This window comes from Zonotrichia leucophrys, chromosome 2, assembly GCF_028769735.1.
Source record: "Zonotrichia leucophrys gambelii isolate GWCS_2022_RI chromosome 2, RI_Zleu_2.0, whole genome shotgun sequence".
NCBI lineage: Eukaryota > Metazoa > Chordata > Aves > Passeriformes > Passerellidae > Zonotrichia > Zonotrichia leucophrys.
In genome coordinates this window covers 49,058,048-49,072,658 of record NC_088171.1, presented here as the reverse complement: position 1 = coordinate 49,072,658, position 14,611 = coordinate 49,058,048, and the positions used below count along the sequence as shown (strand labels likewise).

The 14,611-nt window shown below is 38.4% G+C and overlaps 1 protein-coding gene across 1 annotated transcript in view; it reads right to left on the bottom strand.

The window, feature by feature from the left end:
* Window positions 1–3,582: 3,582 nt before the first annotated feature.
* DCLK3 (doublecortin like kinase 3) overlaps window positions 3,583–14,611 on the bottom strand; it is a 30,185-nt gene continuing 19,156 nt past the window's right edge. The window contains exons 3-5 of the mRNA XM_064704919.1: window positions 10,573–10,705; window positions 9,508–9,675; window positions 3,583–8,569 (exon numbers count right to left, since the gene is read on the bottom strand). Of these exons, the coding sequence (XP_064560989.1) occupies window positions 8,373–8,569; window positions 9,508–9,675; window positions 10,573–10,705 (498 nt within the window). The 3' untranslated portion in view covers window positions 3,583–8,372. The remainder of the gene's footprint in view (window positions 8,570–9,507; window positions 9,676–10,572; window positions 10,706–14,611) is intronic.

Below are 14,611 nucleotides of genomic sequence, written 5' to 3'. Positions count from 1 at the left end.
AGAGTCACAAGTTTCATTATTATCTTTTTAGCATTGAGTAAGTATCCTTTCTGTATTCTTTAATATAGTTAGTATAGTATTCTTTAATATAATATAGTATCATAAAGTAATTAATTAGCCTTCTGACTAAGTCAGATGCATCATTCCTGCCTTTGTCAGGACATTACCAGCAAATACAACACACAGGATCTGTCCAAAAGTTCATCCCAAGTCCCCCTGATGAAGACTGTTTAAGTTTTGGTAGAATTCGTTAAAGTCCCATCACTGATTCATTAAAACAATGACCTGAAGACATTGTCTTTGCCAGCGCATTTTGAGTAATTGCTGAGGATTTTTTTCTGCTGTGAGGAGAAGTAGTAATGCTGGCAGATAGCCCCAGGAACCAACACAACAGAGGGCACACACAGAATTCACACTGATACCATTAAAACATGTGAGCACACACACAGGCTGTAAACCTGAAAAGCCTCAAGCAATCATTATTTCCAGCTAAGGGGAAAAAGTCTCCATCACCACCTCTAATCAGTTTAAACAGAGGAATGCCCTCAGAAACATCAGCAAATGCTTCAATTTCAAAACATACATTTTTGAAGGTGCTCATGAAGGAATCTTTGCTACTGGCAAGTACATAGGAACTAAGTTTAGTGTCACAGAAATACAACACTAAATGTTTTTTTTCGTTAAAACCTGGATTAGCAAGCAGCAGAAAATATTCTAAACAAGGGTAGGATTCTCAAGGCAAAAGTCTTGTACCATTGTACCATATGTATGGTACAAAAACCTTGTACCATAAATTGTACCATTGTTTCTCAGGAAGTGATAATCTAAAACCTACGTTTGTGTCTTTTAAGATTCCTAACATCAAAGCTTTAAAAAATACTAAAATAAATATTCTATCATAAAATAAGTACAGGTTCACTTTCAGCAATCATCACATTCAGTGGTTTCTTTTGGAGTTTAGAGAACCAATTCTTTTTTCTGGTCATTAAGGGATTTATCTGAATACCCTTGTGCTAGTTTTCCTGATATATCCTGCTGCCTTTCCCCAGGTAAATTTGCACCTAAACACAGGTTTTGGAATATTCTGATTTTGTAAACTTACCAGTTATCAGCCAATAATTCATGTAAGGCTTCAGCTGTTAGGAGGAGTTTATTACTGTCACTAACATCCTTCTCTAACTTCTGTCCCTTCAACATTAACTGTGTGAGTTATGAAACCATGTAAAAATAAACTTCCATAAAATTCTCCTGTGGATGAATAATTGCTCAAAGTGACTTAGATGGTGGAGCAGTTTTGCTCTTATTTCTTTTAAGGGATTCTTCTCCTATCCTGTCATTAGAAAATTATGATCCAGGTGAGGTAATCCAGTGGTTGTCATAGTATCTGCATGGAATCAGCTATTCCCAGATACACAGAAGTAATTGGGGAACCACCACAGGAATGTCAGACACCAGCAAAGGCAGACATTTTTTATTTCACTCATGAAGCTCTGGTAGATTTATCTAGAGCATTGATTTACTTCAGAAAATAAAACATTTTACAAAAAGGTTATGTTTTCCTTCAGCTTTTCCTCCTGTTTTATTTTCCACTTCTTTCTTTCAGAATTTTGTTTCAAAGCACAAGGGGCTATTTAATATGGTGTCTCTCCCTCTTTCTTTATTTGAAGAAATAATGCCTTAACAGGACACACGCTGGCTTTAAGCCAAACAGCCAACATGCTCCCATTTTCAAGAACAATTTTATGCTTCCAGTGGAAACACTGGTCAATAATACATTTTTCGTCCATCACTCACCATGTGAGCAATATTTTGGCCAATGTTTCCAGGCAAGCTGAAATTATTAAGATGTATTCAACCCATTTAGTTTCAGTCTTACACTAGGCACAAAACTTTCTTCTGAGCTGTTAAATAATACATTTTTATGCTGTAGCAGTGCCATGTCATTGAAACTCAACATTGCAAGCTGGGTAGTTGCAAATGCTTAGGTTCACAAAACTGAACTCTTGAAAATCCAGCAATAACGTTTTCTTGACAATTTACCATAGCAGTTAACAGTCATACACTTCCATTTTCTAGGCAAATTATCTTCATTGCCGAAATCCTTTATGTTAAACACTATATAAAATGTTTTATGCTGCAATTCTTCATGGAAAATGCCTTCTTACAGTAGAATGGTTGTCACTGAAATTCAGAAAGCTTTATAAAGACAGCAATGACAATTCAGAAATAATCTTTCATATTATTAACTGCATTTTTCCAGTGGTTATAAGGAGCACCCTTTTTCAGACCTACACTCCTTATCCAATCTAGCAATCTCACACAGCTCCAACTGCAGTACTTGCTCAGTCCTACCAAGGTACTTCATGTTCTCACTGCACCAAATATTCTTATTGCTTTATTTTTTTTTTTATTTCTTATTGCTTTTATTGCTGAAACACTCTGGGAATAATTCCTGTATTTCTCTGGTTTTTAAAATGCTTCCAGCTCTTCATATCAGTTTCTGAATTTGGAAAACAAAATATATTTCCAATGACAGTTTAAGGTTATTAGCTTTACTTTTTCTGATTTTCCAATTGCTACTTTGTCAAAACAGTTCTAATTTAAAAAGAAAAAAATCTACAAGAATACATCTGATTTTTATGATAATCACACAAATTTGTTGGACTGCTAGACTCTGCTTTCAACTGCTTCTGACACAGAAAACACATCTGAATCCCACTCCTAACAGCAAAGCATTAAATCAGATTTAATTAGCTGCCTATACAAATTGTTAAAATGAAGTGCAATAAATTTGTGTGATTATCATAAAAGTCAGTCATTCCAAAGAGTTTACTGTTATTCTTAGAGTAACGAGGAGGCTGTGATGTCTTTAAGGACCAATATGCAATAAAATTTTCTCCCTGGCATCCACTTTGTCACACATGCTCACATGCAGAGAAGGTAGCTTCTTCAAAAACACCATCAATATCCTAGACACAATTTTATTTCCACTGCTTCAGGAGATACTGCAGGCGTGCAGGAAAATACCATTTTTAATAACAGAACTGAAATGCACACAAGTCACTAAGAAACAGTCTCCTTTGAAAAAGCCACTTTTGCAAGCAACTCCATTTCAAATAGAATGCCTGTTTCCACAAAGAAAGCAAACCTTTTTCTAAACAAACTTGAATTTTACAGAAAATGATTTAATGATGGGAGAAATCAATCCTGTATGCATTAAGCATAAGTGAAGCTGAGTCTGCTTGTTGTGATGGCTCTAACAGCCCAGCTTGTAAGAATAAGACAATATGGGACAAAAAAATGCCCCAATGTCTCAGCTCCAGTTCTGCAAAGATTTGTGCTGGTTTTAATGGGATTACATGCAGCAGCAAAGAAAAACACAGCTGTAAGTATTCAAAGGACTGCAGCATTAGAACAGGTTGTGCTACTCATAAATGAAGGTATACACAATACTTACCAAAATTGCAAACCTTTTAAAACAAGCATTTCCAACTAGATACATTGCCAGAAGTTAAAAAAAAACAAAACAAAACAAAAAAAAAACCTCAAAAAAAATACTTGGCCACACATTTGTTTCCCAATTTATTGGAAAGAACTGAAACGTAACATTTACTGTATAATTTACCTTTATTGGAGGTCAGGGGGAGGAATAACAACTTTTCTGCTGAAGTCTACAATGTATTTTAATTTAGAAAATTACACCTTCAGCCAAAGTTACAAATAAACCATATTGTAGAACAAACAGTGCCATTATACACTGTCAGCCCAGTTAAAGTGCCCATAATTCCTTTCAGGAACAAGAATGTCAACAGTGAAGTATTAGTCGTGGACTTAAAAAAGACAGAAAAATGCATGCCCAGAAACATAAAAAGCATTTTCCTTAAGTTGCTTAAATTAAAAGAAATCCAGGTGACAGAAGAAATTATAGGAAAAATATTTAAGAGTGTTACTTAGGTGTCTTTGGGAAAATCACTTTATAATCACAGCAAATTTACAATCATTTCAAGCAGACTGAATACCTCCCCAAATCTGGGTACTTGCCAAAAAGCTAGAAGTTGACTCCTGAAAGTTCACTTTAACGAGAGGATCAAACCCCAAGAGGCCTAAGCTCAGGAGATAACATCCCACTATCCCTCCATCACCTTACAGCCAAAAATTGCAGTAACAGAGATTAGGAACTCTGGTAGGAAATCCACCTATAATTCCAGTCAGAAACGAGGTGGCTGATTTGATGGTGTTTGAGTCCAGCTATTGCACACAGCTGCCAAACAATCTTAGATTAAGAAGGTCCCTGAATAAAAGTCTGTGTCTTAGAGGAAACAGTCTCAGCTGTACTGCCAAGCCTCAAACACAGGTCTCCTGGGCACACATTTTTAAATATTAGGAGACTAAATATATGAGCAATGACCAAATTCCCATTGTACATTTTCAGGCAGTTATGCACCATGCAGTGCGAAGCACCAGTCTTTTGCAGTTTCACATGCCTAAACACTTCCAAAATTTTTTGCTCATTCCCATTTCTAAGGCCAGAATTTCCTGAAGGAAAGCATATTAACATGTGAAGATTTCACCATGTTTCAATAATGGGAGTGATCCAAGGGGATAAGAGGCCAATGACAGGAGGCAGATGACAGGTGATAGAAAGTATGTAGGTGAGATCTAGGGCCAATGAAATGTGATAGCATGTGGGAAAGTGAAGAAGCTGACCTTGGTGGCAAACTGAGGGGATATCCAGGGACCACTTTATCTTCAGGCAGTTGAAAAGCTAAAAAAGCAACTCTGTCTATTAGGCATGTGTTCTACTACAAAATGAAACACTGATGACTCAATTCTATATGACTGGATCTTTGTGCTTGCTTCAAGTCTGAGGACATGAAAATATGCAATCATGCTTAAAAGCTGCAACCAACTAAAGAAGGGTCAAGTCAATGATTAAGGATGATGGAGAGCTTCTGGTTTCTAAAAGAAGAATATTTTTTGAATAGTCAATACCAGATAAAGAAATAACCCTGGAATAACTATAACTTGATCAGGATCTCCATTATGAGTTAGGAACCAAACAATATATTTTAAGAGGGGTGAAAGGATTCTTACTCAGCTGATTTGCTAAAGCTTGCAGCAAACAAACAGGTTCTTGCCTTCTATTGCCTTAGACCCAGCAAATCCTCTGGAAGCAGAACTTTCCTGTTGAGGTCTGCAATATTAATTAATATTTTGTACTTAGCTCTTGGGGGTCGGGTTGTTTTTCCTGGTGATATATTCAAACTCTCTTCATTGTTAGTATTTATTAGATGAGGACACCATAACTTGTTTTATTTTCAGTGGAATACAAAAGCCATATGAGAATCTAATCCACAAGGACTAAGGAAGGGCAAGAAGGGATATTTCTTCTTCCTAACAAATCAGCAAGAATCTGCTGAGTCTATAATCTCCCCTGGCTTTGAGCTTCCTCAGACATACTGTAGACAAAGGAACCAATCAAGAAATGAAAAGGTGACTCCAGAACCTAAGGAGACAATATACATTAGAAAAACCTCAGGAAAGGAAGAACAGTGAAAATCCTCAATCACAGAGTGTGAACATGGTTCATATATTAGAAACCCTCTTACAGAGCATAAAGATCAGGTCTGCATTGGAATCTCACACAGAGGGAAAAGAAAAGCCTGAGAAAAGGCAGTAGGAGACGAGAGGGGATTTTCACCATTTTTTTGTCTTAGTCCTGCCTAATATTACTTTCAACACCAGCAAGCAAAGCTTGAGGCTGAGCTCTCCAAAATCATATGAGTTTTCATTGCTACAAATAAATTAAACCATAATGTTTGGGGACCTGGACTCCATTGGACAGCACAGAGGCAGAGCAAGAATAGTGGAAGCAACAAGAGAAAAGAAGGAATAATGAAGTAGGAGAGAAAGAAAGAAGTAAAAACCCTGAGAAGCACCTGGAAGCTTTTTCAGCCTCCAGCCTGAAGGAGGAGGGCCTAGTGGCACACATCTATTAGCAACAGTGACAAACCTGTGCCTCAGCACTGCCACAGCAGCATCTGTACCTACAGATACCCTGCAGTGACCACCGGGCACAGACCATGTTCAGCCTGTCTGGAACACAGAGAACGGGAAAGAAAAACAAAATCATTGAAAAAATAATTACTTTTATAATCATTACAAGCAAATTCTCCATCTTCTGCACTATGAATAAGGCTGCAAACAGGTTCTTAAAGGTGAAAAAGGCAACTTGTAACACAATCTCCAAACTTTCAGATTCATTGTTGATTAAATACTTTTTGTCACTTCAGACTTTATTCCTAAACAACTATATTAAAAATAAGATAGTTACAAAATATAATATTGCACATCAGAAGCTATTTTTCCACAGTTTCCTATCCAAAATAGACTTAAATTGACAGAGGATACATTATTACTAGTACTCAATTACAATGTAATGCTTTTATAGTATTAGGTTACATTAGGTTCCCTTCACTCAGGGAAGCACTTAAATCCATTCTTGTTTTCAGGAAAAGGAAAAGTCTTCCTGACTCAGAGACTCCAAAGCAGAAGTATGACATATCACAGAGCTACTACTTGGGCATACAGAAAAGATTTGATTGGTTTGTTTCACCAATTCTTGAACTCCACAGCAAGTCTTATTCCAGTAAGTATTAGAAATAAGCTAATTCAATTTAAAGTGCAATTCTCCTTTGAGTCAAGTGATCTCTACTTTTATACATAATTCTTGCAGAAAAACAGTCACAAGATGAAACAGAAACGTGATGACAGCACCCTACACTTTTTGGTTATTCAGCAAGTTCACACAAAATATTAGCACTCACCAAAAAATAATATTCTGGTTTTATATAGTTGTGAAAATGTTCCACTGATTCTGAAATGCTTCTGACATTTCTCACTATGAAATACATAGGCAGAGCAGCAGCTCTCCAAGTGTAAAATACCTTCCTTCATTTCTACAGGCTGTGTATTCAGTGCCAGCACCACTGACATTCTAACATCAATATTATTTGCTAACACATAGAACTTGAGGACAAAGAATTATAAAATGGAAAACTCAAGTGCTTTTTTAATTTAATTAATTAACCAAAAGTTCTGAAATTCAAAAGCTGGTCTAGGTCATGGCCCCTCTCTGGGCTGTAATATTCCCCCACAAAATTTCTTTAAAACTGCATCCAATAAAAATATTAAAAACCACATGCAATAGAGCATCTGATGCTTCCCCTGGGAGACCTTTCCACAGCCAACAAGTTGTTTTTCCTCAAGCTGGATTTTCATTTAATTTCATCGCATTGCCTATTCTCATGGAAGCAAGGAGAAAAGGTCACAGGAAGGGCAAGAGATGGAAAAACCCAACCAAACAAACAAAACAATTGCTAAACTACACTGAAAAAGTGTGATGATGAAAGGGGAACTATGAAGGCAAAGGTTAACTTTAGTCCCAACTTCCAAGTTTTTTCTTCTCCACCAGCATGGAAAAGTCACAGATGCACATGGATGCCTCCAAGAGGGAAAAAACTTAACATGGAAAATTGACTGAGTTACCATTCCATAACTGTGATTTTGGGAAAAGAAGCAAAGTGCCCTTAAAACTGCTTAACTTCCTACTGCCCAGAGGAGGAAGAAAACCTCTTTGAAACTTGTTATTATTTGAATCTTGAAAAGGTATCAGCCATATCTTCCATTTTCTAAAAACAAATGAAACCTACATAGTAGACAGCACCACCTTCTTGTAACAGGAACATTGTACCATCTATTACCCTGAACAACAAGTGTGAAAGATGTCACCAAAGGAGATATCACAAAACATAAGATTTAGTCAATAAGGGTTTGTATTCCCCCACAACCTAATAAATACAGTATCTGTCTGTTCATTTAACATTTCCTACAGCTCAACAATTTATTTACTTTTTATTCTTCCTTCTCTGTGGCTAGAAGGAATTAGTGAAAAGACTCTTTAAAGAATTAGTGCAAGACAGGTATGCAGACAGCTATTTTGAAAACATTACAAACACAAAACTCCTGGAGGATATCATACAAAAAGGATGAGAGAAGATTCACCACTAGTGTGAGTCACAGAAGCAAACGTTTGTAAAAGATGTAAAAGCCCTAATCAGCACTTAAAGAAAAAGAACAGACGCCCTCCAGAATTTATCTAGTCCCTGCTGCTTTCAACAGAGAGAAAGCAAGTAACATCAGAGGAGGTGGACGTGAATTTGATCTCTGTCCTTCAGAATCTCAGAATCAAAAAAAAAAAGGCATGGCAATAGCCACCAACAGCTACACATTAAATTCCCAATTCATTTAGAAAAGAAAACATAAATGATTTGTTAATCAATAAAAAGAAGACAAAATGAGCTTGAAAGATTTCATGTGCCCTCATCAACAACTTCCTTTCGGCGCTGGGCCCGGAAATGGCGCTCGATGTTGATTGTCACCTCCCTCTGCAGATTCCTGCTGTTGGTTTTGCCGGCTGTTCTGATCCAGGGGTGCTGAAGTACCTGACGTGCTGTGTAGCGCTTCTGGGGATCCACTATCAACAGCCTGGTGATGAGGTCTTTTGCTGCTATTATGGAAGAAAGCAAAGGAGAGAGGGGTGAAGCACGGTGGTGTGCAACATGCTCCAGGATGTGCAATCCTGTGCAATCTGCTTGAGCAGGGTGTTTGAAACACATCACCCATTGTGGTCACTTCCAACCTTACCATTCTGTGATGGTGACAGTTATACCCACACAAAATGTCCTTCTTGCTTTTTTCATTAGTTTTACCACCGTTTTTGTAACTATCCCCAGGAGCTATTCTAAAAGCTGCAGTTAGAGTTAGTGACAGAAAATATTAAATCTCCATGACTGATGTCATTCTCCCCTTCAGAAACAGAGGAGAAAGTGAAGGGACTTTAATCTCAAAAGTGTGCTGGAGGCATCTGGCTGAGTGTTCACATTCACAGGAATGAGCACTGGCTATCTCATCTATTATGAGGCATAAATGTTGTACAATGCTGTGGAACAAGTCCTTTAAAGGACTGTACAGGCATTAAAGGAGTTCTTGGGTTTCTGATTTTGAAGAGTGCACAAAAGACACTGTACTAGCCTGTGAGAAAGAAAAAACTACTATGTGCAGACCCCACTGTCAATAGGAAATTGACACTGTGTTCTCCAGGACAACGATTTAATTCTCAACTTTTGAGATTTTTTTATAACATCTTTAAAATCTAACATAGCCCTTGAGAGTATTTTGACACCTTTTTCTGCAGAGACACATAAACAAGATGAGAAAATCCTTGCTTTTGCTTACAGAGGGAAGAACTGAGGACTCCATTACAGCATGCTGAAATAATATGCAGAAACACAGCCACTGGTAGTACCAGAGCACTAAATTCACATTTAAAGCACAGATTCACACAAGAGAGATCCATAAAACACCCCAAGTTGATCAAGCTCACTGCCCTGAAAAAAGGGAAGAAGAATACCACTTCTCAGATCTACTGTAAGTGCAGAATCTTACCTGCAGAAATATTGTCCCAGTAAGGGGACAGGAACTCGTAGTGACCCAGCTGTATGATCTGAAACAGCTCCTCTTGATCACGGTCCTGACTGCGGAAAGGGGGAAAACCGCAGAGCAGGATGTAAAGGATCACACCAGCTGCCCACATGTCTACTTCGAGGCCATAGCCTAAGGAAGAAGGGAGAAACCATGTCTTGTTTTAGAAAGAAAACTCACAACTGCAAGGGAACTGTTTCCTGGAAATAGAATGAAAAGGAAACACAGAATCTCTGCTCAGTTCCTCAAAAAGAAGAGGTGATCAAATGAAAGAGTGGCTGGTACACCATGCTTACAAGCTGCCCATTATTAGCTACAGCTCTCACAGAGTCTCCTTTTTCCACAACATGTTTCACAAACACTGTCTCACAAGGCCAGTGTCAACTGGGGACTAATTGAGAAAACAGGGCACGTATTTCTAAAATAGTCATCCTCAGATTCCCTTCAAAAAAGAACTAAGAGTGCCAAGTTTCCATTGAAATTGGATATAACTGGAGATGTGCGACCCAGCTCCACAGAACAAAAGCCAGAAATAGATTTGTTTGAGTCACCAACAAAACTGACTTCTTTTCAGGTTTGAATCTTTTTGGAGATGAAATCTTTAAAATTCCTTGTGATGCAAAACATGTTTTGAAACGTTAAATAATTTTAACATACATGTTCACAATGACTTTGCATCATTAGGGGATTTGGAAAGTTGTTTGGATTACAGTAATGAAATGGGGCTGGCTACTCTTGAACTTTTGGTCATTTGCCCCCCCTTCAGCTATTATTATCTATGATATTTTATGGCTTATCTGCTTGGAAGTCAGTGATATATTAGCACAGACGCTAATAATGCAAATGTAACTGATGTCATGCTCGTGTTTGTTAAAAACTGAGAAAGTTTCCTTTCCCAAATTACACTGCTAGCCAACCTCCTACCCTGAAAAGATATTTCAGTAGGTTGAAACATTCTGGACTACTTCCATTATTAGAAAGTTCAGCATAATTGAAAGATTATGACAAATTAAAAATATATACACTCACCCTTCTCAGCAAGTATTTCAGGAGCAACATACGTTGGTGTTCCACAGACAGTAAATATGGGTTTTGTAACCTGCTTAGCAAGGCCGAAATCTGCCAGTTTCAGTGTAGTAGATTTATCTGCATTGTGCTGAACCTATATCCAAACAAAATATATATACACGTTTAGTCCAGATGCATTTTAAAACAGTAAAATATAAAGGAAGCAGAAAATAAACAGGAGGGAGTTCTAATAATAGTACTAATAATGGAAACAGTCTTCAGAACATGGCTCTTTTCCCCCATACACTAAGAGGGTGAATTTATTTAAGAGGATAAGTATTTATTTAAGAGGATAAGCAATTATGGAAAAAAGAAAACTGCTCTACAAACCTTGGCACACTGCATTTCTAAGAAATTAATAGAAGGAACACAAAAAATAACTGAGAGTCAATTAAATACAGTTATTTCCTCTTGAGAAAATAAACAGTTCTTTTTCCCTGGGAAAGCAAAGAAGAATGCTGTGGACTTAAATGCAATGAGCCCATGTAAACTACTGATTTTGTTTTTTAGACCCAGATAGCAACTAAGTACCACACAACTGCTCAGTCACTCATCCCCCATCTGCCCACAGTGGGATGGGAAGGAGAACCCAAAAAACAGTGGGTTGAGATAAGAACAATTCAATAATTGAATTTATTAAAGTATAATAATAATAACAGTAGAAATGGTAACAACTATAATGAGAAGGGGGACAGGGAGAGAGAGTAAGAGCAAGAGAAAGAGAAAGGAGCAAAACCCAAGAAAAACAAGTGCTGCACAATACAATTGCTCACAGCCCACTGACCCCCAGCTCAGCCTGTCCCCCAGCACAGCCCAACCTGGCCAACTCTCCTCAGTTTATGTACTGAGCACAAAATTCCATGGCATGCAATATGTTTTTGAGTCAGCTGCCCTGGCTATGCTCCCTCCCAACTTTTGGTACACCTGCTACCCGGCAGAGCATGGGACACTGAGAATTCCTTGACCTAGGATAAGCAGTGCTCAGCAACAACCAAAACATCAGTGTGGTATCAATGCTATCCGCATACTAAATCCACTGTACTAGCTAAAACCAAGACATAGAAAGTGTATCTCCATCATGCTGGTCTAACAACAAAATACAAACCAACAGAAGCTTTATGTTCTTTCCAAATTACTCTGCTACTCTACCTGATGCCCTGAAACTAGGTTATTAATGGTCACCACACAGCAAGAGTTACAGAAATAGGTTCATGCAGAATGACCTTCTAATTGGGTCTTTTCAGCAGTTCTCATCTCCTACATCCACCTGGCAAGCAGTCAAAACACCTTCTCCAATTCTAATTTTGTATGCACTGGTCTTTAGCGTTACTTTATAAAGCAGTTAATGAAGGGTTATTCTAAGAAATGAAATGTTAATGACATAGACAGTGGGACTGAGCCTACCCTCAGCAAGCTGGCAAGCAACACCAGGCTGAGTGATGAGTTTGACATGTCTGGAGGATGGGATGTCAACCAGAGGCACCTAAACAAGCTCAAGAAGGTTGAGCCTTGTGAGGTTCAACAAGGACAAGTGCAAGGTCCTACAACTGAGCTGGGGCAATCCCTGGTATCAATACAGATTGTGTTATGGATTGACAGCAGCCCTGAGAAGAGTAATTTGTAGTAGCTGGTGGATGAAAAACTGGAATGAGCTGGCAATGTGCAGTTGCAGTCCAGAACACCAACCATATCCTGGGCTACATCCAGAGCAGCGTGGCCAGCAGGGCAAGGGATGGGATTCTGCTCTGGGATGGGATTCCCTCTGCTCTGGTGAGATCCCACTGGGAGAGCCACATCCAGCTCTGGGGTCCCAGCACAGGAAGGACATGGACCTGTTGGAGTGAGTCCAGAGGAGGGCTGGGAAAGAGGGATGGATCACCCCTCCTGTGACAAAAGGCTGCAAGAGTTGTGGTTGTTCAGCCTGAAGAAGGCTCCAGACAGAATTTATTGTGGCCTTCAATAATTAAAGTAAGACAGGGACAGGCTTTTTAGCAGGGCCTGCAGTAATAACACAAGCGGCAGTAACTTTAAACTGAAGGAGAGTAGATTCAGACTAGATACTAAAAAGAAATATTTTATGATGAAGGTAGGAAAACACTGGAACAGATTGCCCACAGAGGTGGTAGGTACTCTATCCCTGGGAATATTCCAAGTCAGGCTGGACAAGGCTCTGAACAACCTGGTCTAGTTGAGATGTCCCTGCTCATTACAAGGGGATGGGCCAGATGACTTTAAAGGTCTCTTCCAACTCAAACCATTCTAAGATTCCATATTCAAAGGCGAAGTCATTAACAATGCAGCAGTATAATTATATAATTCAGTATGCTTCATATTAGTGACTGACACTCAAATATTCTTTGAGAGGTAGAAGAAGTCATTAATTTCCTTTAAATGAAAAATTGTTTGTGCCTGGAACTATGGGGAACAGGTCAACAGCTAAAATATCTACAAAAAAGCCAAGTAAACCTGGACTTGGTTTTGAATAGACAAACTGGAATGTAATGTGACAGGTATACTCTGTGCTTTAATACCTCATAGTTCACCATCATGGCTTAAGAAAGCCAAGAATTCAGGATGGTCTCTATTACCAGATAACTAAAGGCATAGATGTGACAACTATTGCTCTTGTACATTACAGTTGACTAATCCCCATTAATCATCTTTATGGAAACTGTAAGCACACATCCAATTTTGATTGAGCAAAATAGGTTTGGACTTCTTGGGGTTTGTTTTTTTTTTTCTTTTCTTCTTTTTAAGAGACAAAAAAGTATTGCATTACAAAATAATACAGTAAAGCCTACTAATCCCTTTTAACGTTTTTCTTAAAAAATGGACAAAACTGGGAGGAGTGAGTGATGCCCCAGAATGCTATGTGGCCATTTAGAAGGATCTCAACATACCTGACAGACAGGCAGGGCAAAACCTTTTGAAATTTAACAAAGACAAATGCAGGCTCCAAAACCTGGGCAGGAACAACCCATGCATCAGTACAGGCTGGGAGCTGACCAGCTGGAAAGCAGCTCTGCAGAGAAGGAGATGGGGGTCCTGGGGGACAAGAAGTTTTCCATGAACAAGCAGTGCCCTTGTGTACTCTCCTGGTTTTGATTAAGCAAAATATTTTGGCAGGGGTTTTTTGCTGTTCTTCCATGAAAAAATATTTTTCAGTATGAAACTGAAAATAAAGTTTACTACAACCATGCAGTCAAAACTTCTGCAAGAAGAAGCTAAAATGCCACAGCCATTTTCTGTATCATATTAGGAAACTATGTGACAATTTTTTGCCATAATGTACTTTGGAATCAAACTGACAAAATGCACTTTGGACACAAACTGACAAAAACGACAAAAAGAATTATAAAAGTAATTGCTTTGTAGAACAACATCTATCTATAGAATTTATATTCTACCAATAGGGGTAATAGTAGTAAGATGTTACAAAAATTCCCAATTGAAATGCTCAATTTTATACACAGTACAAAAATATGAGCATGAATGTATTTTCCTATTCTATATATATATATTTTATTATATAAGAAAAGCATGTCACATGGAATTTCAACTCTCTGCATGCTACTGTACTACGACAAACAATAATGAAACGTTTATATACAATGTCAGAAAACACCAAGGTCGTGGGAAGGGTGGAGAACACAAAGGTCTTAATCCCAAAATCTTCAGGAGATTTCTTGCTTTGTAAAATGCACCGTTGCACTTTTTCTTTTCTCAGAATGCCAGACTCCTAATCTCCCATTACAGCACAAGGTGGCAACACAGCACCATCTGTTCTTTCAGGACAAAACCACTGAGCTCCCACTTTACATCACAAGGGAGCAGGTAGGAACAGCGGGCATGGTGGGGATATTTCCACAGCTTTGTGACAATCACTTCAGAGACAGCATGCAGCCTGTCAGCAAGCCTGAAAACCTCACCCCAGAACCTCTCAGCAGCTTCACTAACACTGTGCTCAGAACAACTCAGTCAGTTCAAAGAATTCCCTTCA